The 26,461-nt window shown below is 36.2% G+C and overlaps 1 protein-coding gene across 5 annotated transcripts in view; it reads left to right on the forward strand.

Annotated features, from left to right (window-relative positions):
* The window catches only part of bicd1a (bicaudal D homolog 1a), a 67,405-nt gene that overhangs the window by 25,386 nt on the left and 15,558 nt on the right, over window positions 1-26,461 (forward strand). For all 5 annotated transcript variants that reach the window (XM_067390096.1, XM_067390098.1, XM_067390097.1 and 2 more), the window contains 2 exons: window positions 15,760-15,972; window positions 24,100-24,252. In XM_067390096.1, coding sequence (XP_067246197.1) covers window positions 15,760-15,972; window positions 24,100-24,252 — 366 coding nt within the window. The remainder of the gene's footprint in view (window positions 1-15,759; window positions 15,973-24,099; window positions 24,253-26,461) is intronic.

A 26,461-nucleotide genomic window follows, 5' to 3' on the forward strand; every position in this document is an offset into this window, starting at 1 on the left:
ATTAGACTAATCTAAAGTTTAAGTACACAAGCAAAAGTGAACAAGTGAAAATAACAAAGAATGTACAAAAAGAATGTAAGTACCGAAAGGTGGAGTTAGGTAGGGTTGGAATATGGTTGGAAATCTGATGAACTCTTTGAGTCTAGACTCTAGACCTCTTTTAACTCACAAAAGGGAATAGAGCATTTCTAGGTCATCCATATGGAGTCATAAATCTGCCTGCCCTAGACTGAAGAAGAAAAAGAAAAGAGAAGTAGTAAGAGACAGACAGAAGGACACGGTAGAAAGGAAGCCTCACCACCCCCTCACAGCATCAGCAGAGGTTCAAGGAGCTAATCGATAAAGAATGGTTGACAGGCCCTAGTTTTCTGCCCAGCCCCCATAGCCTAACCTCTTGGCACAAAGGACCTCATCTCTCAAGATCCCCTAGAGGTGAGAGATATTGATTTAAGTCTCTGATGCAAATGATTGTTGCATTGTGCACCAGCACCATTCTCCAAATTAATACCAATAAACAGCATTTTTTAGTGCTATTAGACTTAATTAATTATATATCATTGGTGCTTGCTACGAAAATCACTATTTCTTTGTTCATCCTTAAGCTTAGGTATTTAGATAAAAGGTCTGCCAAATGTATAAATGTAATCTTTGGTGGTGCATAACTCAGAGATGGATGATACCTCAAATTATGCATCTGGTTGATAATTTTCACATGATGAACGATAAAATAGGAATAGCGTCTTCTGACTTGGGCAAGTAATAAACCCACTTAGCAACCATCAAGAAAGCCCTAGCAGTGACCTATCAATGTCATAAGTCCCTGCTGGAGTAGACTCCAATTGATGTGCTTGCTTAGTGAACTAGCCAAAGAATAATTTGAAACCTGAATAAAAATAAAAACACCAGAAAGTCTGTATCTGAATTCCCTACTATATAGTAGGTATAAAACTGTATTTGGAAAAAATAGTATCCAAGCTAACAAAAATGTGTTCTAAAAACATTTTGCTTTTTGCTAACGTTCACATTCCAGTTATAAAAATATTATTTCTGAATGTTCTCTGAACAGAACAGTTTTTAAAATGTTTTAAAAACAAGTTTTCTTGGCAATATACGGAAAAAGATTAGGGCCGAGCAATAATAAATAAATAAAACCATCTTTTTTTTTAATCAAATTTTGAGAAAAAAAACTCGTTAAATTTCGGGAAAAAAGTCGAGATAAAATGTTGAGAATACACTCGTTAATTTACGAGAAAAAACTCATTAAATTTCGAGAAAAATGTTGAGAATAAAGTCATTAAATTACGAGAAAAAAGTTGTTAAATTTCGAAATAAAAGTCTAAATAAAATGTTGAGAATACACTCGTTAATTTACGAGAAAAAACTCATTAAATTTCGAGAAAAATTTTGAGAAAAAAGTCATTAAATTACGAGAAAAAAGTCAAGATAAAATGTTGAGAATAAACTCATTAAATTATGAAAAAAAGTCGTAATTTAACAAATTTGTTCTCGTAATTTAACGACTTTTTTTCTCATAATTTAATGAGTTTATTCTCAACATTTTATCTCGACTTTTTTCTCGTAATTTAATGACTTTTTTCTCATAATTTAACGAATTTTTTCTCGTAATTTAACGAGTTTTTTCTCGTAATTTAACGAGTTTTTTTCTCGTAATTTAACGAGTTTTTTCTCGTAATTTAATTACTTTTTTCTCATAATTTAAGGAATTTTTTCTCGTAATTTAACGAGTTTTTTCTCGTAATTTAATGACTTTTTTCTCATAATGTAACGAATTTGTTCTCGTAATTTAACAAGTTTTTTCTCGTAATTTAATGACTTTTTTCTCATAATTTAACGAATTTGTTCTCGTAATTTAACGATTTTTTTCTCGTAATTTAATGACTTTATTCTCAACATTTTATCTCGACATTTTTCTTGAAATTTAACAACTTAAATCTTGAGATGGTTTTATTTTTTTATTATTGCTTGGCCCTAATCCTCTTCCATAGTAATACAAAAGTTAAGGGTACATTATAATTTTGTAAACATTATGGGAACGTTACTTTTGAATGTTCTCTAAACTTTCTGAAACAAACACAGTAGTAATCAATCAAAATGTTTCAGAAAAAAAGAAAAAAACTTTCCATGAACAATATATAAAGTTTTTTTTTTTTTTTTTTTGAGCTAACGTTTTGAGAAATTATTGAAGAACAGATCATTTTGAACAAACATTAACTTTACTGTAATGACAAGATGGCAAATGTAGTATGTGTGGATTCATACTACACACAGTCATCTAGTATATAGAACATATTTTTTTAAAGGGTTGCAAAATACTTGTTCGAAAGAAGTATCTAATTTCAAACTCTGCCATTATGAAAGTGAAGCGACCACAGTTGAGATGCAAGGAGGTCTCAAGTTTGAAAGAGTGTGCTGTCCTCTGATTGCAGGTCATTACAAAGCAGTCCAAAAAAGTATGTCTGTATGGACTTGTGATCAGTGGAGTATACTTTGAAAGGCTGGAAAGCTTGACCTTAAAATGTAAGTTAGTCTTACTGAGTGTTCTAGTGGATTTGTAAATATCAAACTGTTGTGGCTGTAAAGAATTGGTGTGGCTTTGGGCCTGTACCTTTTTATCAAGCAATGAAGATATGTGCCTCTTCATCTCTCAGTGAAGAAACTGCCTAGAACCCTGCACAGTTTTTCACTGTGTTTATTTCTGCTGCAATGAGACTTTGGGAAAGAGCCGGTCTGCTTTACCCAGGGGTGTGTGTATTGATTGTTGCTTTACTTTAGCTTTCTAGACTGCAACTTCAATGCTTGCAGTAAAAGAAACTGTGGGCTCTGACAATGAAATGAATAAAGTATCTGCTCTTACAGAGGACTTATGAATGTTTCAGGCAGTTGTAGACTATAGACTCTATATCTCTCAATTGTTCTCTCACTAAGACAAATCCATTTGCTGCCTGATAGAGCGCATCACGTTCAATACACTTTCTGTACTCCTTTCACTTTGTAGAGTTTTTCACTTATTATTGCTAGTTCATAATTGAGAGAAACCCAAATACACATCCATCCATCCATCCATCCATCATGAATTTGCTTTACTAAAATGCCAAACATTTTAACCCATCCATTTTTCATATCCATTTATTTCTGTAAAAAACAAAATGGGATTTTTCAGCTGTCCATATTCAGCATTTTATTTTAAAAAATGTGATTTTTATTTTGATGTCTTGATTCACAGCTGATCTGTGGTAAATATACATTCTAAGGCAACATGTACCTTGGATGCTTCCAGTGTAGACACAGCATTAGACACCAGACATGTATGATTATATCAGTATAATCCCCCGCTAAATCTCATTTCCCCACCACCACTTTATTTCTGTGTCAGCATGTTAAAAGCAGACTCGGCCATCCATTACACCCTGTTTGGATGATGCCCAGTGGCACAGTTTCCTGTCCTTCAGTGTTTGTATTTTCAGGTGGTTGTGGCCCATGACTCCTGACCTGTGTGCTAATTAAATGGGACCCTGCCCTGTCTCAGTTCACTTCCCAGCATGTATGTAGGACGCTTACTCTCAAAGGATAGCTACTAAGTGATGATGTTGTAAGATGCTTGAGGCAGAGGACTGGAATACAACCTCCCTATACAGGACAATTTACTGCCCTAAAAGACTCCAGACCTGGACTAGTCTGTGCACTCTGAAAAAGAGACAAAAAGGAGAGACAGCAAAAGAGATACCATATCATACTGGCTCATACTGTTTTAAATGTGATGAATGGGCTTGTTTTCATTGCCCCGAGAAGTGCAGCAAATTTATTGTTTATTATTTAATGCTGTATTAGTATGATGAGCTATGCATTTATCTTTGAAGTGAACTGCCATACAAGTTGCAGATAATTTACACATTAACTGACAACCCTATTGGCAGCGCGCAATGCTCATATGAATTAATGCTGCTTACACAAAGAGGTTCTGTTCAACTATGAGATTCTTTCATACTCTTTTGTTATTATGCATGCTGCGAATTTCAGTCTCAAACATAATCAAATTCTGCCTATCTCTTTCAAAAAGGTATAATGAATAAGAAAAGCCTCTTTACTGCTTGAGGCTCCTAATTCCCAGGCAACTTCTACCCTGAAGGGTGATTTGGAGTAATACAGTCCTCTATTATTCTCGCCCTGCATTCTATTGTCAGCTGAACGTGTTGCAGAATTAGAAGTGCTGCATTGCTGCAAAGGTGTTTAGCTGAAGAATTGGTCGGTGTTTTCTCCTCCCTTCGTCGTCTTTTTACAAATACCAGGAAGTTCTGGTTTAGTGTGTAATTCAGTTTAATTCACATTTATTTGTATAGCGCCGTTCACAATACATATTTCAAAGAATTTTTTAAGGTGCCATCGAACGTTTTTTTACAAGATGTAATATAACTTTAAGGTGTCCCCTGAATGTGTCTGTGAAGTTTCAGCTCAAAATACCCCATCATTTTTTTTTTATAAATAATTTTTTAACTGCCTATTTTGGGGCATCATTAACTATGCACCAATTCATGCTGCTGGCTCTTTAATTGCTCGCGCTCTCCGTCCCCCCAGAGCTCTCGACTCTATCGTTGCATAAACAAAGTTCACACAGCTAATATAACCCTCAAAATGGATCTTTACAAAGTGTTCGTCATGCAGCATGTCTAATCGCGTAAGTATGGTATATATTTGGATGTTTACATTTGATTCTGAATGAGTTTGATAGTGCTCCGTGGCTAACGGCTAATGCTACTCTGTTGGAGAGATTTATAAAGAATGAAGTTGTGTTTGTGCATTATACAGACTGCAAGTGTTTAAAAATGAAAATAGCAACGGCTCTTGTCTCCGTGGATACAGTAAGAAACGATGGTAACTTTAACCACATTTAACAGTACATTAGCAACATGCTAACGAAACATTTAGAAAGATAATTTACAAATATCACTAAAAATATATCATGGATCATGACAGTAATTATCGCTCCATCTGCCATTTTTCGCTATTGTCCTTGCTTGCTTACCTAGTCTGATGATTCAGCTGTGCACATCCAGACGTTTTGCCCTTGTGTAATGCATTGAACATGGGCTGGCATATGCAAATATTGGGGGCGTACATATTAATGATGACCGTAGACATGACTGTTACGTAACAGTCGGTGTTATGTTGAGATTCGCCTGTTCTTCTGAGGTCTTTTAAACAAATGAGATTTATATAAGGAGGAGGAAACAATGGAGTTTGAGACTCACTGAATGTAATTTCCGTGTACTGAACTCTTGTTATTCAACTATGCCGAGGTAAATTCAATTTTCAATTCGATGGCACCTTTAAATTGTAATGAAACCTGCATTTTCTTTAGAGTAATCTGTTATCAGAGATGACTGTCGAAGTAATGTCTATATGTCAAAAATGTCCAGTTCTACAGTTAGCTAATATTATGTATTCATGAAACAATGAGCTAAAGCAATTCTCATAAGTTGCGATTGTAATGATTGCAATATATAGACAATTTGGCAGTGGTGCATGTAGATTCAGATTTGACATCATCTGGAGTCCTGGCAGGGGTTTTTCTCATCTCTTCACAGGTTGGGTAATCTGAAATCTTCATAAGAGGCTGGATCCAAACTACACAGGAGTCAAACCATTTAGGGCCTTATAGGTCAGTAGCAATACTTTGTAATCAATATATAACTTAATAGGTGCAGAGATGATAGAATTGGTGTTATATGATCATATTTTTTTGACCTGGTAAGAACTCTAGCAGCTGCAATTTGGACAACTGTAGCTTGTTTATTGAAGATGCAGGGCAACCACCTAGTAATGCATTACAGTAATCCAGTCTAGAGGTGAATTGAATGAATTGTTTACATAATATATATGTGTGTGTTCTGTGTATAATAATTATGTATATATAAATACACACACATTCATGTATATATTTAAGAAAAAATTTATATTTATATATAAAATATTTATGTTTATATGTAATATAAAAAATATATAAATATATATATTTATAATACATGCATATATTTCTAAACTTTATACCTTTATGTGTGTGTATTTATACATCATTATTATACACAGAACACACACATATATATTACGTAAACACAGACTTTTATTTTGCAAACGATTAATCGTTGCAGCCCTAGTCGTGATGAAATATATAACCAGCATAACAATGGAAACTACTTACATGTTTTCTAATAATATTACCAAGGTGCAGCATGTTGAAAATAGCAGAGGGCCTAAAACAGACCCTTGCAGCACTCCATGATTAACTGACATTAACTTGGATAATTACCCATTTAAATAAACAAAATGGTAATAGTCAAATAGGTATGATCTAAACCATCTAATCACTGTCCCTGAATACCAGTGTAATTTTGTAATCTATCTAAGAGTATGTCATGATCTATAGTGTTGAATGCAGCACTAAGATCAAGTAAATCTAATACTGAGATGCAACCTTAGTCAGAAGTTAGAAGTAAGTGATTTGTAATTTTAACAAGCACAGTTTCTGTGCTATGATGGGGCCTGAATCCTGACTGTATGTTCATAGATATAATTTTTTTCAAGAAAAAGCACAATTGAGTGACAACATTTTCTAGTATTTTACACAAAATATTGTGTAGCATTTGAGCATGTAATGTTTATATATATGCTTCATTAGAACCATGCAGAAATTACTGTTCTCATCGACTCTCCAGTGTGCAGTACCTGTATTAAACAAAAATTTCTTGTTGTATGCAGTTAAATATTGTCGCCTTCAATCAATTTTTAGTTTTGAATATCATGCAATAATAACATGTTTTACTTTTTACATATATAAAATTATATTATAATGTGGATCAAAATACACTACTTTTCAAAAGTTCTGAATCAGTACATTTAAAAAAAAAAAAAAGAAATTAATACTTTTATTCAGCACAAATGCATTTAAAGTGTTCAAAAATTAAGGTAAAGATGTATAATGTGACAAATTACTTTTCTTGAGCAGTAAATCAGCCTATTAGAATGCCTATTAGAATGATTTCTGAAGAATCATGTGACACTAAAGAATGGAGTAATGACTGCTGAAAATAAGCTTTGCCATTACAGAAATAAATAAAATATATTAAAATACAAAACCAGTATAAACCAGTCCAAACTGGTCAACCGGCCTCAATTTTGCTGTTTGCTGTGCTGGTCCACCTGCTAGATCAGCAACAATCCAGAATTTACCAGTATGGATGTTTATGCAGGTATAAGCTGGTGTTTCAGCAAGGTTTAGTTCTAGAACGAAGATAGTGTTGTTCACTTTCTCTCACTGCTAAGGAAATCATTCTAGCCAGACTCCACCCTGGATTTATAAGCCACCTGAGACTATGAAAATAGCCCCATTTTCCTGAAACCTGAAAACATACCCTGGTGGTACCTGATAAAAAATACAACAACAGGAAATTACCTTGCGTATGCGATTAGAACCCCACCAAAACTCAACAAGCCCCAGGTGTAGCTGTTGCATTGATTGTGAACTGTAGCTACTGTTCTCATCATTACTGTTGGCCAGTACTGAAGCCAGTTAAAGTAAAGTATTTATTCTTTTGACATAGTAATGTTGGATTTGTCAAGCAGTACATATCAATGCAATTGGTATGGCAATTATTTTGCTTTATTATGCCTTACTGCAAAGCTTTTACTATTTGAGATTCCTGTTTTCTATGTGACTCCATTGCAAATATATTGTGCTGTTAGACTCCATAATGCTAGCTTGCTAATGTATCTGCTTCCATTTATATTCCTTCACATTGACAGGAAGCCTGTGAAACACCCACACTATCTCTGTCTGAGTCATGATGATGAATCTCTGAACTGGCAGCATGACCACTAGCCCTCTTGTGTCTTTTCCTCTGAGGACTTTGCCTTGAGGTAATTCAGACAAATATGTTAGTCTTTAAAGATACAGATGAGGGTGAGACTATTGCTACAGTACAGCAGTTGTTTTCCTAATACCTCTGGCTATGATTAAGTTTATGTTGAGGTTTTGAAAAATGGATAATCTGTCAGAGAATAATCTGATTTAAGAGCAGTTACAAAATTACATTCAGGAAATGTTTGTGTGTGTATGTGTGTGTGTGTATGTATGTATTGGTCTTATCACCAAACTGGAATTTCTAACTTTGATACGATACCTTGATAGTTATCGATATTCAATACAATTTTGATACCACAGGAAAAAAAAATGCCATACTGCCATATTGTCATAATTATGTTTAGTTCTGTGGACTCTTATTTTAATATGGTGTTTTGTTTCCCTTAGTTCCTGTTTCCCTACTCTGTTCAGTTTTGGTTTTCTTGGTTTCTGATTATGTCCCTATTAGTTCCTCATGGTTATTGGTTAATTATAATTATCAGCTGTGTCGTATTTAGTTCCTTGTTAATCCCTGCATATATACTCCCTGTTTGTCCTCTGTTGGTTATTATCATTATGTAATTTGTTGTGTACTTCCTGTGTTTATCATTAAAGACTGTGTTCCTTGTTTGCGTGTGTTGCTTATCCTCACCAGCATGTGACATATATTTAATATCTCATAATTTTTTGTCCATCCATTGATATTCTAGTCAGTCAATATTTTTAAGCTTCAAAAAGTGACACATCATAACAGTAATCCATATGAATCGAGTGGTTTAATCCAAGTCTTCTGAAGAGACACGATCACTTTATATGATAAGCAGATTTTAATTCAATAAAAACATTGATCAGTTACCATTAGAAAAATAACACCTAAATGTTTGCTCATTCAATGCATTTGTGTTTTTGCAATGGGGTAATTTTGTTACAATAGCTCACACAGCACAAGAAAGTTTGATTTCAAACTTTGGAATTAATTCACAAAAAAGAAATGTAAACAAATTAAAAATAAATAATAAGTTGTAGCACAAACTTTGTCAGGTAGATCTAACGGTAGTATTCATGTAAGAAATGTTCTTTGATTAACAGGCAGCTGCAGGTTTATTAGGCTGCTGTCACTTTAAGAGCTGATGCACAGATCCAATTTACTGTTGCACATGAGTTTCCTTTGTTCTGTGTTTACGCGAATAATTGACGTAATTTTGTTTTGTGTTTAAATGCAATAAGCCACAAAAATTAACTCCCCGAGCTGTTTGAGAGGTGGCATTATGTGTTCGGGAATGAGAAAACCTGTGGGAATAAGAAAAATATGCCCACATTCAGGTCCTGTAACACTGGAGCGAATGAGATGAGTGAGTGAGAGGCTTGTGTGTCAACTCAATGTAGCAGAAGAGAGTTTATCAGTACTGTAGGAAATGTATATTGGAACTTTCAGATATTTTATTATCAATATGTATCGAAAAATCAAGATTTTTGACAAGAGTAATATGTATATATGCATGTTAAAAATATAGATTTTTCAATATGTATTGATACCGAAATATTGGAAATGGTTCCAATACACATTTCTCACTAAAGAATAGCATTACAATTCTAGATCCCAGATCCTCAAATATAAAGTGCTTGGGAAAAATGCACTTAGGAGGTTAAACAGACAGAAAACTGAAACTTTTGTGAGCAGTAAAAGTCAGTGTACACCCACATACTCATCCACATTACAGTAGGGCTACTATATATGTAGCAACAAAAATGAATGCGATGAGCTTGCTTTTGCTTAAATCTTTGCTTAAGACATTGTTTTGACCATATATGCTGATGTCAGAATTCAAATCACTGTGTGATTTATGTTTAGATTCATTTTTGCTTACATAATCCTTGGTGTATTTTTGAGAAGAGTCATGAGCTTAGTTAGGAGGAGTGTGAAGAAATTTGGTTTGCCAATTATTTTCTCTCTTTCTTATTTGCTTGAAGGTTTGTTGTCGCATGCAGTTAAATATTGTTGCCATACTTGGATTAATACATTTTTTACTTTCAAATACAATAATCTTGCAAGGTCTTGCAAATTCAGCTGATACCATATAACATATTTTATTTACACTCAGATACAGATGCATGCTAACCGCCAATACCTTTGAATGAATGAGACATGATGCAAGGTTGGACTGCGGCCCTGTTATAGAAAAATAACAAGGATTTTCTGGATTGTGCTGGCAGCGTTACAGAACAGACTGCTGTCCTGCTGTCACTGACATGCAGATGCTGCGACCACGACTGTCTCGAACAAATCACTGACAGCATTGACTGATGACTGCTCTGAGCTCTCTCTTTCTCCCACTCTTGTCTTTTCTTTCTGTTTCCCATGCACACGTACATTCATGTGAAAGGGGTAAATGAATTCATATTAATTTATACAGATGATGTTTAATGTTATCGTGGCTGTTGCTGTTGACACTTGCGCTTTCAGAGGCTTCCTGTCGTTGTAACCAATGTAAAGCATACTGTTCCCAGGCACAGTTACAGTAATGCTTGCATGTAAATGAAAACCAAAAAATATTTAGATGGTAACAGGTCATCCGATTGATAATATCAAGTGATCATTGACTTTTTTTCTTTTTTTAATGGGATGTTTAGTGGCAGGTAAATCTAAAATTAAACAACAAAAATAAATATAAGTGGATGATTGTCACAAAATTTGTCAAAAACATGTCTGTCATATATCAAAAAGCATCCTCTCATAAACTTTAAAGGTGCCCTAGATTCAAAAATTGAGTTTACCTTGGCATAGTTAAATAACAAGAGTTCAGTACATGGAAAAGACATACAGTGAGTCTCAAACTCCATTGTTTCCTCCTCCTTATATAAATCTCATTTGTTTAAAAGACCACCGAAGAACAGGCAAATCTCAACATAACACCGACTGTTACGTAACAGTCGGGGTGTACGCCCCCAATATTTGCATATGCCAGCTCATGTTCCCAGCATTATGAAAGAGATTACACGTCTGGATGTGCACAGCTGAATCATCAGACTAGGTAAGCAAGCAAGGACAACAGCGAAAAATGCCAGATGGAGCAATAATAACTGACATGATCCATGATATTTTTAGTGATATTTGTAAATTGTCTTTCTAAATGTTTCGTTAGCATGTTGCTAATGTACTGTTAAATGTGGTTAAAGTTACCATCGTTTCGTACTGTATTCACGGAGACAAGAGTCGTCGCTATTTTCATTTTTAAACACTTGCAGTCTGTATAATGCATAAACACATCTTCATTCTTTATAAATCTCTCCAACAGTGTAGCATTAGCCGTTAGACACGGAGCACTATCAAACTCATTCATAACCAAATCTAAACATCCAAATAAACACTGTATTTACGCGATTAGACATGCTGCATGACGAACACTTTGTAAAGATCAATTTTGAGGGTTATATTAGCTGTTTGAACTTTTTTTATGTTGTTTAAGGCAAGCGCGAGCTCTTGGGGCGTGGAGCACGAGATTTAAAGGGCCACACACCCTGAATCGGCTCATTTCTAATGATGCCCCAAAATAAGCAGTTAAAAAAATGAATTAAAAAAATCTATGGGGTATTTTGAGCTGAAACTTCACAGACACATTCAGGGGACACCTTAGAATTATATTACATCTTTTAAAAAAAAGTTCTAGGGCACCTTTAAATTCAGAGACTAGCTTAGAGACTAGTTCTTGAGTGGGCATCATATTATGACCACCCCACTCTAAATAAAAGAAACCAGATGGAGAAAGTCGGCTTTGCGGACACACTTCTCCACAAACCATCTGCCTCCTACATTATACAGCAAAGAAGCAGTCTCTGTGGTCTTAGCAACGTCCTACACGTGACTCCTATACGTCTCTGTCTCTTGTTCTCTCTCGGAGTGCAGCTGGGAGGCAGAGGGCCTTCAGCAGGGATTCTGGGACATTGACAGGCCCTCATTTTAAATCACAATGAGAGCTTATTCACACTTCTGTCACTGAATTAATGAAAGCGGTGTATCCATTTACTTTTGTGCCTTGAGTTCAGCAATCAAAAGGAAAAAAAAATTGAAAAGTGTTAAAGGGGTAGCACACCCAAAAATGATTCATAGAACTTCTGCACTATATTCACTAGTCTTCTGAAGCCATACAGTAGCTTTAAGTAAGAAGTAGACCAAAATGCAATTCATTGTTTACTGATAATCTTGTGGCAGTGAGTTGTTAACAACTAAAGCCAGGTTATTGAATAGAACCTGAGGAAAGTGCATCGTAAATCAAATTCCTGACAATAATAAAATATTTATGTAGCAGGAACATCTCCATTATTCATGTTCATGAAATGGGCAAGTATGATAAATGGCCTGTGGTCACAACAGACAATACACTGATCCATTACAAAGGCACTTAAAAAAAAAGAATTCTACTAAATGTTGTTTACACTCTAATATGCAGGCAATATTTGCTCATAAGACCAAACTGTTTATGTGATGAATAATGACTAATTGTGCATTTGTTTGTACATTTTAATGACAACTAAAAACATTGTCCACCTAAATTCTCCTTACTGTAATACATTTTTTTTTTTTATATATATATATATTTTGTTTTATTTATAAATATATGCGTACAACGTAAATATATTTACATATAATTCCATTTTTGGATTTATCCAAACAACCTTTTAAAATATTGTATTTCTTTCTTGAAGTGCCCCTATTATGCTTTTTCAGATATTACCTTTTTGACTTTGATCCTTAAAACGTTTGTAATAAAGTTACCAAAGTGCTTGACAAATGGAGTTATTGTCAACCCCATCAAAAAAGTAAAAACCAAATTCTAAACTGCCTAAATCAGTAATTCTAGTCTTACTTCCTGCACGAACCTGCTCAGATTTGTATCAAATTTGTATAATGCCCACCTATGGTCTTCATTGGCTGCCCACGAACAACGTACACTTTGACCCACCCTTCAACACAGTGGTTGTAGCTGAGGCCTGGAAGACTTTGGTTTGTGTTGTTAACATTTCGAGAAGATGCTGTTTTCTGTGCTGCGAAAGCAAATCCACTTTGCATGCACTTCCAAAGGTTCAGAACTCGGGCTCAAATTGATACGGTAAAATCAATGCCATTGTTACTGTTCATATCAATGTGTATACAAGTGCTGAGGAAGCCTCTGGAGCCAAAATTCAGATATGTAACGGCTATTTAATTTCCAACACATGCTGTAGGCAGTAGACCAATCACAACAGGGCAACAGATCTGACCAATCAGAGCAGAGTAGGCTCTCAGATAGAAATTTGGAGACAGAGGTGATGCTGCGATAAAGTGTTTTTTGATCATGGATGCATGTGAATCTGTTGTTGTAAGTTAGTAATGACTGGAATTGATTAAGTGCTTTAATTCCAGTAATTTCAAAATCCACGTCAGCAATTTTTTAACCACCTCCACTCTTCAGTCAGATTTGCCATCTACCAGTGCTTCAATTGATTTTTGGTGCATCCTCAATTGATTTTCTCTTTTGATGGAAGGTCTCATCCCAGTTATGCTTTGCTCATAATGGTCCAGGTATTGGGAACATCACAGAGAAACAGTTTATAACCTGCACCAACAGATTATGATCTGTTATGTGCTTTATTGATTTATTGCTTAAAATGCACCATAATGTACTGCACATGTGCTAATGTACATGTAGTGTAAAGAAATCATAAAATGAGGATTTAATTATTTAATCATTTACTCATTTTTTTTAATAACCCTCATATACTGATTGAGTTGTGAGAGCCTTATGATAACTCTTCAAAACAGACTTTTATACCTGGCTCATTCCTCCTTCCTGTTTATCGTCTGCTGTCATCTTCCAAACAAGACAGGATGCTTAAGTCATGAAACGCCGGATCTGCATGGTGTGAAAACCTGTGTCAGGGGAATCGGAACACTATTTCTATTGATCAGAGCGAGCAGCTGAAATATTATCTCTGTTACCTTGAAGTGCAGAACTTGGGCAGGTGATGTGAGCGAAGAGGTGATGTTGAAATGTGGGCACTTTTCACATTGGAAGCATTTTTTTTTTATTATTATTCAAATGACATTAAACTTACATTAGCACATCACATATTGTACCATCTTGCTATATGGTTGAGACATACCTTGCTGTTGATGTTGATGTTGTTGTTTTTTTTTTTGTTTTTTTTCTGACATCTCAGTCGAATTTGAGCAAGTTTAAGTCTGTCATATCAGATCACATTATTGGTTTTGTTAATTTGCTGTCATTTAGCGTATTAGTCTATTCAAGAAAGTCACTTAATTGCTCATGACACTTGCTAATGGCACAAGTCCATCAGTGTGTTAATTGTTTGATCATTTTCTCTTAATTCAGTATGTTCTTATGCAATGTTAAAATATGCAAAGACTATCTGCAAATCTTCTAGTTGAGAGTTCCCAATTATGTTTTTTTCTGAAATAGTTTCATAATGGAATACTAGTATAAGGCAAACTGCATACTGTGTACTAATTTAAAAATATGTGCAGCATACAGAGATATGTTTCAAAGAGTAATTTGCTACAATGTTTACACAAATTCATTATGTGAGTCTTTGAAAAACATCTGTTTAATTTAATGATACTGCTTCTGGGTCTTTTGCAATAATAATATTTAATGGTTAAGTTGAGCACATTGTATTGTCAGATATATTGTAGTATCTCATGTGACTCCGATTGTATACAACACTTTCTGGCAAATGTAATAGACTTTTTGTATTGTGAAATATGCTTACAATTTCTTTCTTTTTTTTTTGTATTTCAATATATTTTTTAAATGTAATTTATTCCTGTGTCGGGAAAGCTAAATTTTCAGCAGTCATTACTCCAGTCTTCAATGTCACATGATCCTTCAGAAATCATTCTAACAAGATTTATCAATTTTGAATACAGTTGATGCTTAATATATTTGTAGATACGTTTTTCAGGATTCTTTAATGCGTAGAAATTTCAAAAGAACAGCATTTATTTGAAAGGTAGGGTAGACAATTTTTCAGAGAGGCTAGCAATAGCAAGCTAGCTTTGAAAGCATGAGATCCTACCCTCCAAAGCCACACCTTCTCCAAAACACATAAACGAACACAAAAGCGTCACGAGACGAGAGACAGCATTACATTTTTCAAAGCACATAACATTGCAATAATAATGAACGTATACAACTTACAGAGCTCTTACTTGTACCACCTGACTGCTGCAGATTAATTTCAGCGTTGATAGTGTTGACACAGAAATGCATACATCTGTTATAAGTCTGAGGACGTCGGCTCCAGGTAGAACGTCACGGGTTGCCATCTCGTAATTACAGTTACAACATGGCGTGAACGCAGCATAAGCTCATTGTTTTGGTTCAGGAGGAACTGTAAAAGGCGGCTGCTGTTTGTTTGTGGTGCTCGTGGTGACTGTCTGTCTACAACTCTGCATAGCTTCATTGAACGGGCTGATGATGTCTGTGCGAGCAGGGTGAGCGTAGGTATAGAAATGCATATGTTGATAGGCATGTAGGACATCGTATCATTGCATTTGGACCGAATTCAGTGATTGGATGAACATGTACAGAAGATGTATGTACATGTTAGACCACTTCTATTATTGATTCCTATCAGGATGTTTCAACCAGTATAACAAAAAGTGTTTCTTAAAAAAATGACGGGTTCCAAATTTTTGAATGGTAGTGCACATGCGGAAAAAAATAGTACTGGTTATATGGTAGTATGCTGTTGTTAACATACCCATAATAATTTTTGTAGACATTATTTAAACTGAACACTGATGTGCCTCTTTTCCTCTGTCTCTGTCATTGATTTTCCTCCAGGCGTTCGGTCAGGCATACACCAACCAGCGTAAAGTAGCTGAGGATGGTGAGACAAACGAAGAGACGTTGCTCCAGGAGTCTGCCTCTAAAGAGGCCTATTACATGGGACGTCTGGTGGACCTTCAAACCCAGCTAAAACTGAGCAGCTCAGTGGCCTCCAACTCCCAAGCGGAGACCGAACGTCTCAACACCCTGTTGCAAGAACTCAGAGAGGTGAGTATTTTCTTGTACTGGTGAAACTGTCATCAGCACACATTACATAATACACAATACACACATTAATACACCCTTTCTGAAAGTAATTAATTTTATGAAACTTCATCTTGGACCAAAGGGTTATTTTGAGGGCAGTGAGTCTGTGTGCGTGTAGTGTGTCAGCAGTCATTGGTGTCAGGGTCAGAGACTGTCGCCATAGTGCATTGTAGGGGGCAAATCCATGGCTAAGCTGGGGCATAAGAGAAATACCCTGAGGTCGGCACAAAGACACACTGTACACACAAGCTGCCACTGCGGCCCTATGAGACAGGGAATTTCACTACGTTTTTCACCCTGGGTTCACATACCTTAAATTTAGAATAGCTTAATTATCACAGTACAAACAGGTACTCTCACAGCATGGATTACATTAAAATGAGCATTTTTATTCAGCTATAGTTCGAATAATCAATGGAATGTCATGTTAATTTTATTTTACAAACAGTTTTACACTGTTTTCTTCTCTGATGACGTGTTTACTGATGCGAGGGTGAGGACAACCTGTCATTCACATGAGATCACAGCAATAGCAAACCACAACCATCCAATAAAAACCCAATGGACAATATCCCAGTAGTCCCAGCCTACGTTTTTTTCTTTTTGAGAAGTTGTTTCACTTGAATATGCACACAACAGGCAGAAAAGACTATTGCAGCTTCCATTTCAAGCAAACTTTAAAGGATTAGTTCACTTTGAAATGAAAATTACCACCAGATTTACTCACCTTCAAGCAATCCTAGGTGCATTTGACTTTCTTCGTATCAGTTACGCATTTTTCGTAAGTTGAATATGAAAGCGTTTTGAACTGCATGAGGTGTTACACTTTCTTCCTAAGTTGAATACGGAAGGTGGTCTGGTGGATGCTAGATATTTTACTTTATAATTTGTTAAATATGGATATTTTTCTGACACAAACGCATCATTTCACTTCAGAAGGCCTTTATTTACCCCCCGGAGCCATGAGGAGTATGTTTATGATGGATGGATGCACTTTCTTGAGCTTCATACTCATTGGTCCCGTTCAATGTCTTTATAAAGCTTGGATGCGTCAGGATATTTATTAAAGGTGCTAAAGAGGATGTTTTGTTTTATACATTTTTGCAATATTACTTGAAACTGTCTTTACTAACTGATAAAAGACTAGTTATTAGGTGCACTGAAAGGAATAATATTAATATACATCATCTGTGCACGAGGTAGGGCCTTAAAAACATCAGCCAATGATCGCGTAAACGATTGGCCCTCTGGCTTGTCAATCACTGCCGTGACGTTCCTTGTGAGAGACGTGCGCGGCTGCGCGCTCCAGTAACTTTCCACACTCCACAGGTGCCGCATGCAATGTTTTTGTCAGGAGACAGGAGTAACAACTGCAGATTATGAGTTACCTGCGGTGAGTCCGACATAATGAATCCACTAACACGACACAGCGAATGCCGGTGGTAAACACTCGTGTTCCAATACTCGTGCACGAGTTTTGGGAGGCGTTCCCTCGAAACGAGCTGTGAAGGAGGGGGGTTGTTCTTACGCATGCGCTCATTTCAAAAACTCAGTAACGGTCTTTGGTTTCTCAGTCGATGAAAAGATCCTCTTTAACACCTTTAATATAACTCTGATTGTGTTAATCAGAAAGAAGAAGGTCAAAAGCACCTAGGATTGCTTGAGGGTGAGTAAATCTTGGGGTAATTTCCATTTCAAAGTGAACTAATCCTTTAAGCATTAAATCTTTACGAAAATAGCTTTAGAAATCAGTTATTGTTTGTTATTCCTGCTTTTGGTAAGTGTAGAGTGACAAAGCAGTTGAACATAAACTTGACTTAAGGCCTATTCACACCAAGTATGCTAACTACAGTATAATGATAATGATAAAGATATAGTTCTGAATATAAAATAATAGCAGAGTTCACATCACAACTACAGCGATTACGGCACACCGGCAAGCAACAGAGAAACATTGGAGTTGCGTTAAAATCATTGGAGTCACTTTTAAAACAACTTTTTTCCAGTTGATGAACAATAAGAACATTGACAGCCAATCAGAAGCTATCCGGCTTTAAAGAGCTTGAGCATTCGCTGGTGTGGATGCTAATACAGTAATCATTATGGTTATCTTTATAGTTCTCGTTCTTGGTGTGAACAGGCCTTCCTGTATAGTTTATTTTTTTCTTTTCATGTCATTTCATTCAATTGATATCAATTTATGTATCTGTTGGTGTAACATTAATAGAGACGTATAGTGTGTGTAGACCAGCATAATGTGTTCAAAACTGCTAAGTTTCAATGTTCAAGTTTCAATGTTAAAATACTTTTAATTATTCTAATGTAATGTACAGGAACAATATAAGAAAGAAGTTCATAAACTGACTTCCCAAAAACTCTGTGGCACCAGTTTGGGGCGGGTCTTCCTATTTATTTACCAATGGAAGAGAGGGTAAGCTGAAAGGGATGTTCGGAAGTCATTATCTTTGCAATACCATTTAATGCATCTAGTTTCATTTTGGCCTTTGTGTACTTCATAATGTGCATGGAGCATTTCAGTCTTATAACTAGCATTACTGCTGCTGTTTCTGGCATGGCACATATTGGGTTTGTTCCAGTAATGTAGGCTGCTGCACTGCTCCTGACCCCTGAGTGTGTGAAGCCCATGATTACCACTGCTACAATAGAGCTGTAGTGGGAGATAATTGGTCAGTAATCCTCTGGAGTTCATGCCCAGCTCATTTGAACTGGCACAGCATGGCTTTGAATATGCAATGAGACATCACATCCTCTGGGTGAGCTGTGATATTGTGTACGGTAATCAATATCCCAGCTCATAGGAAGGTCATCTGCCAGGATGTGCAAAATATCTTACACTATAACAATGTTTGATCCTCTTATTCCAGTAATGGATGAGGGATTTATTGGTGATAGCATAAGTTCAATTTGGATGGAAGTTGTTGCAGCTTCAGTGAATGTCTAGACCCTTTTTTTCCGTGAACACTACAGTATAGGATGACAGATTACAAATACATACACACACAACCATTCAAAAGGTTTTTTTCATGGTTTTGAAAGAATGTCACCAAGGCTGCATTTATTGAAAACAATAATATTGTGAAATTATTACAATTTAAAATTTTATTTTAACATGTTTTCTATTGTAATATATTTTAAAGGTCCCGTTCTTCGTGATCCCATGTTTCAAACTTTAGTTAGTGTGTAATGTTGTTGTTAGAGTATAAATAAAATCTGTAAAATTTTAAAGCTCAAAGTTCAATGCCAAGCGAGATATTTTATTTAACAGAAGTCGCCTACATCGAACGGCCAGTTTGGACTACATCCCTCTACTTCCTTCTTTAATGACGTCACTAAAACAGTTTTTTGACTTACCTCCGCCCACAGGAATACACAAAAAAGGGGGCGTGACCTTGTTGCGCTCCCACGGAGAAGAGCAAGAGTTGCGTTTGTAGAGTGTGTTTGTCGCCATGTCGTCGAAACGCTGTTATTTTCATCCCGCAGTCCAATCACCTTTGTTTGGCCTTCCCAGGGACGCTGTACTTAGAGATCAATGGTTACAATTTATGTTTAACTCGGTTCCTGAAAATTATAATTGTGGTATCCTTACCGCAATAGTTAATGTTGGACTGCAGTGCACATAATGGCCACAAGAGGGGACTATGTTTATGTATATGGCTGTTTTCCATATGAGGTACTCTTCTGAGTGAGTGCTAACGTTGTACATTTTCTGTCGCTGCTTGTGGAGATTGAAGAGTTCAGTCTCTCAGGAATTATTGTCTTTTGTGTTCATTCGGCACAACACCACAATAATCCACATGTAAAACTATGTACAGCCACGTTATGGTAAAAGGCGTGACCTTTCCGGGCAAGGTTCGCTAAGCTGCTGTTGAATCACAACACAGGAACCACTGGCACAATCAGAACTCGTTACGTATTTCTGAAGGAGGGACTTCATAGAACAAGGAAGTCATCAGCCTGTTTTTATGACAGTGGAAACAGCGGTATACAGATAAGTAAATTATGTGAAAAATACTGTGTTTTTACACACGAAACATATTGCACACTATAAACACAAAGCTTAAAAAAAAACACGAAAAACGGGACCTTTAAAATGTAATTTATTCCTGTGATAACAAAGCTGACTTTTCAGCAACCGTTTGCTCCAGTCTTCAGTGTCACATGATCTTTCAATCAATCAATGTTGAAAACAGTTATGCTGCTTAATTTTTGTCTGCAAACCGTGATACTTTTTTTTCAGGATTCTTTGATAAATAGACACTTTTGGCCAATTTAGTGCATCTGTAACAAGGTTTAAGGCTCGGGGGAGAAGGTGGTGTGAACTAGCGAACGTTCAAACATACTTTAATTATAAAATAAACAAACACAAAATTAAAGTAAAGCGGCAACCCCTCACGGACGACTGCCACATGAACATAAACAAAACAAAATGTAAAGTCCAGGGGTGTATTCCAGAAAGCAGAGTTAACTTACTGTCACATATACCCTGAACTCTCGGTTGATTAACCCAAACCTTGCTGACTCGTCCGGGAGTAAGTTCAGCCAACCCAGAGTATGTTCCCGGTTAACACACAAGACATTCTCAACAGAGCGACGAATTGATGATTCACCATGGAAACAGACGCTAAGAAAAAGTGCGCCATTCTACTTCATTCTTCTTCTTTTGTTTAATGGCGATTTACATAACCTACTTGGTGCACATCACCACCTATTGGGTGGTTATGCAATCATTTTTTATTCTTAATATTGTTTGATGCTAATTATTAAATAAGATATCACATATATGCTATGTATTTTATTATAGAAATTATAGCATAGAAAATGTCCTGTTATAAAGGATAAAAAGCAGATCCATGTGTGAGATGACAATAAAATACATTTATATATTAGAATTGAATAAACAGTTATATATTGTATAATATAACATTGTGTATATAACTGTAACTATATAACAAATTTAGATACATTAATATAACCATATTGATAATATAACATGCATCTGAATTCCTCTTAAACTAACTAACCCTTTAACATAACCTGCTCCGGAGCAGGTTATGTTCAGAGAGCAAGTTGCTATGGTTACTTACATACCCTAAAAGTTACCTCCGTTTTTGGAGCCGAAAGTTGAGGTTATCCGCTTGCTTACTCTTAAACATACCCAGGTATGTCACATAACCTGCTTTCTGGAATACCCCCCAGGCCTGGTCCTCATCTTTGACTGTTGTCACTCCTCCGAGCCTCTCTGTTAGACTCGATGCTTGCTCCGTTCCCACGGCTCTCGGCCCCACCCTGCTTGACACAGCATCCTTGCTAAATAAAAGTTTTCATTTCTTTCTTAATCTCAGAAAAAATGACTTACTGTCCCCAGACTTTTGAGTGGCAAAGTGTAAATTATATATGTAACACAAAATAAAACAAGTGGTGTTCAGATTATTTAAATATGCAGTGCACTACACGCCTGTCCTACTGCCAAATCAGCTTCTTGGGTTCAAGGCTGGCTCTGTTCCCATGTCTGTTTCACACCTTTGACTCTTTATCAGCAGTTTTGCCCAGTTTGTGCAATGGTTTGGGGTTTTTTCTCTCAGTAATTGTGATTTTCCAGCAATCTGCTCTTGAAGAATGTTTTAAAGTATTCCAAAGATTACTACACCGTTAAGACCAGGGCCGGTACCTTGGAATAAAGCCATAAAGTGCTACATTTGGCCACTTGTTGTGGCTCACTGTTATATAGATTAATGCTACATTCTCAGACACCTTGCGATTTATACAATATTTTGTCATCTTGCTTGTCACATTCTGTTTCAGCTGTTAAAAAAAGGCCATTGTTTCAGCTTTCCCATATAGATATAGAACTTTGAGGAAGAAAGTGCTGACTTGAGGGTTTCATCTGGCAGGAAAGTAATTTGTTACCCAGCATTCCAGTCTGCACAAGTATGGACATGATCAGTCTTAGACTCTGACTCACTGACACAATGATATTATATGTAAGCCTAATGGATCTTTATAGATTGCTTTCAAAGATTCATCATGACATACTCCCACATACCACCAATATAATGACAATAAGGAGGCTCTAAATGGATATATAGGGTTTATTGCTGCTAATCATTATTATTTTATTTTATTAGTCACCCTCTTTTCAAATGATTAGTCATAAAATCCTTTGTAAACACTGGAAGTGTCATAATTCTCACAGATATGGTGGACAGACTACATAGGTGGATTGGCCTTTCTGGTACTGCATTGAACTGGTTTACATCTTATCTCTCAGAACGTTCTCAGTTTGTCTACCTGGGCACTAATAGATCTCAGACTGTGCCATTATGACAGGGTGTCCCTCAGGGGTCAGTGTTGGGTCCTACTCTGTTCAGTATTTATATGAGCTGACAACAGAGATTTAACACTCAGCTTGATTTTACTTCTGCCCCTTCAACTCTCTCTCTGCTTGTTTGCTGGAAATAAAGGCATGGATGAAACATAACTTTCTTAAATTAAATTATTCTAAAACTGAAATTTTGTTAATCGTACTAACTAATGTTAGTAAGGGCAATAACTTTAAACTTACTGCAGACAATAGCCTAATCTCTCCTTTTGTCCAGGTGTGGAATTTGGGTGTGATTTTTGATGCTCGGCTGACTTTTAATACCCATTTTAAAAAAATATTACCAAAGTTTCTTTCTTTTAATCTCCAGAATATCACCTTTATTATTAATATTATTATACACTCTAAAAAATGCTGGGTTAAAAACAACCCAAGTTGGGTTAAATATGGACAAACCCAGTGATTGGGTTGTTTTGACCCAGCGGTTGGGTTAAATGTTTGCCCAATGTGCTGGGTAGTTTTATTTAACCCAACTATTGTTTAAAAATGACTATATGGCTGGCTTAAAATGAGAGCAAAATATGTTGGAAATTAAAAATGAGACAATTACTAGATGCAACAATAATATGTTGAAATAAGATGAACATTTATTAATAAGCAATTTAATAAATGTTTATTATTTAATTATTATTAAACATATTAATAAATGTTATTTTCCAGTCTATTTTGGGTTCATTTTAAGTGATCAATACAGTGATTTTTAAACATCAGTTGAGTTAAATAAAACTACCCAGCAGGTTGGGTTAAAGATTTGTCCATTTGTCCATTTTTAACCCAACTTGGGTTGTTTTTAACCCAGCATTTTTTAGAGTGTAGTATTAAACCTTTTTTCTCTAGGCCTGGTGCAGAAAAACTTATTCATGCCTTTATTAAATCTAGGCTTTATTTCTGTAATTCACTTTTTGCATCAAGAGGTTGCAATATATGCAAAATTTAGCTGATCGTATCTTGACGTGTCTACATCTTCACATCAACACATTACCCCTGTGCTTCTTCAACTAAACTAGCTCCCAGTTCAATCAATTCTTATTTACTTTTTAACTTATAAAGCAGTACATGGGTTGGCTCCAGTTTGCATTTGTGATTTGGTTACACCAACCATACCTCCTCATTTTCTCCACTGTTCTGGTTCTCTTTCTCTTTATCAGCCCTTCTGTAAACTTACAACCATGGGAGGAAGGGCTTTTTCTTACATTGCTCCACAGTTATGGAATTCATTACCTGCTTCTATTAGGAATGCTCCTTTAAAAAAAAAAAAAAAAATTAAAGAAACTAAAACATCTTTTTAGTAAAGTTTTTAATTTGTAATTATTATTGTGGTAATTGATATTATTTACTTTGTATTTTTTGTTTTTTTTGCTTTCTGTTACATGTTGTAGCGCTTTGAATATGAGAAAGGCGCATTGCAAATAAAATGCATTTTTATTATTAGATACGGAGGTTACGTTTTAAATTAACTGAGCTAAATTGTTGCTAGAACCTGGCTCATTTATGTTTGAAGAGGAACTGCCTCCCTTGTCTCCTCGGAGAAGACAAACCCCTCAAACTATGCTGTCCAGAACATCAATATTTTTACCTCTTTAATAAGCTTATTTTGTCAGTCATCTTTTCTTCTGAAATGGGGTCATGCTTAAAAAGCCAAATGACTCACTTTTTTTCTGTGTTGTCCTTCCCTTACTCTCTTTCAGAATAATGAGATGTTAGAGCTACAGAGGAGCAGGATGAGAGAAGAAATACGAGAGTATAAGTTCAGAGAGACCAGACTGCTGCAGGACTACACTGAACTGGAGGAGGAGAACATCACTCTACAGAAACTAGTGTCAACACTCAAGCAGAATCAGGTATACTGTATATACTGTACACACACACACACTAATTGTGAAACACAAAGTCATTCTATGTGAGTAAAAGCCACTATAGGGTATAATACAGGGGACATAGCATTTGTAACAAGTTTTTCTTCACACTTATATATTAGTCAGGTTTCTTGCACCAAAAATGTTCAGAATTTAGTTTTATGCTACTATTTTCCACCCTCAAATTTAAGCAGGCTGTTTTTCCTACTGTACTTTCAAGCGTAACATGATTTATCTAAGTAAGACATGTTCCTGGATCACTATTCTTGTTGATCCTGGAACTACATTCCTATTAACCAATCAGATTTGAGGGTTAGGTTTAAGGTTGGGGTTCAGGGGTTACAACTACATTTTCATAATGATTTCCTCTGATTTTAGATAAGAGTTAGGACTATGATTTTATGGGATGATTTAATGGGAAAGCATGTTCACCTAAGAACATTTTTACTTAAAGGTGCCATCGAACGTTTTTTTTACAAGATGTAATACAAGTCTAAGGCTACGTTCACACTGCAGGGCTTAATGCTCAATTCCGATTTTTTGAAAAAATTAGATTTTTTTGCAAGGCCGTTCACATTTTCAATTAAATGCGACCTTTTGTGATCTCCTGTGTGAACGTGAAATGACCCAGAAGTGACCCGCATGCGCAGAAGAGTATGCAACGGTCAACGACGTCACTCGTTGTTTGCGGAAGTAGACGCCACTTCGTTTGTTCCAGTCTTTAACCTCCTTGTATTTGGCTTGGAGGCTTTTTATTTTTCGCTGGCATTGGAGCCAGGATCGTCTGTAACCACGCTCGGCCATTCCGCTGGAAATGTTATTGTAAACCGCCCGGTTCCGATAAGAGCCCTCGAGTTTGGCCTGAATAGAGCTGTCACCCCAAATATTAATTAAATCTGTGACCTCGCTTCCCTTCCATTGACTGGTCTCAGCAGCATCGTCCGCCATGGTTGTTGTTTATCTTCTCGTTCCCGCCTACTTCAACGCACAATTATGACATTTGTAGCGTATCAATGACGTACGGGTCGGATACATGTGGCCTGGCCGTTCAGACGGAGGTCGCATTTCAAAAGATCGGATACGTATCGGATTCAGGACCACATACCCAAGTGCCCTGGGTCACATTTGAAAAGATCGGATCTGTGTCGTTCAGACTGTCATGAAAAGATCAGATACAGGTCGCATGGGGCAAAAAAAATCGGAATTGGGTCGTTTCAGCCTGCAGTGTGAACGTAGCCTAAGGTGTCCCCTGAATGTGTCTGTGAAGTTTCAGCTCAAAATACCCCATAGTTTTTTTTTTTTTTTTATTATTAATTTTTTTTTTGGGGCATCATTAAATATGAGCTGATTCATGCTGTGCGGCCCCTTTAAATACTCACGCTCCCCACCCACGAAGCTCGCGCTTGCCTTGAACAGCATAAACAAAGTTTACACAGCTAATATAACCCTCAAAATGGATCTTTACAAAGTGTTTATCATGCAGCACGTCTAATCGCGTAAGTACAGTGTTTATTTTGATTTTTACATGTGATTCTGAATGAGTTTGAAGCTATGCTCCGTGGATAACGGCTAATGCTACACTGTTGGAGAGATTTATAAAGAATGAAGTTGTGTTTATGCATTATACAGACTGCAAGTGTTTAAAAAATGAAAATATCGACGGCTCTTGTCTGCGTGAATACAGTAAGAAACGATGGTAACTTCAACCACATTTAACAGTACATTAGCAACATGCTAACGAAAAATTTAGAAAGACAATTTACAAATATCACTAAAAATATCATGATATCATGGATCATGTCAGTTATTATTGCTCCATCTGCCATTTTTCGCTGTTGTGCTTGCTTGCTTACCTGCATAAAGTCTGATGTTTCAGCTGTGCACAGATCCAGACGTTAATACTGCCTTTCCTTGTCTAATGCCTTGAACATGGGCTGGCATATGCAAATATTGGGGGCGTACATATTAATGATCCCGACTGTTACGTAACAGTCGGTGTTATGTTGAGATTCGCCTGTTCTTCGGAGGTCTTTTAAACAAATGAGATTTATATAAGAAGGAGGAAACAATGGAGTTTGAGACTCACTGTATGTCATTTCTATGTACTGAACTCTTGTTATTTGTATATGTCGAGGAAAATTCAATTTTTTAATCTAGGGCACCTTTAAAGGGTAGTTCACCCAAAAATGAAATT

Source organism: Chanodichthys erythropterus, chromosome 7 (genome assembly GCF_024489055.1).
Source record: "Chanodichthys erythropterus isolate Z2021 chromosome 7, ASM2448905v1, whole genome shotgun sequence".
NCBI classification, from domain to species: Eukaryota; Metazoa; Chordata; class Actinopteri; order Cypriniformes; family Xenocyprididae; genus Chanodichthys; species Chanodichthys erythropterus.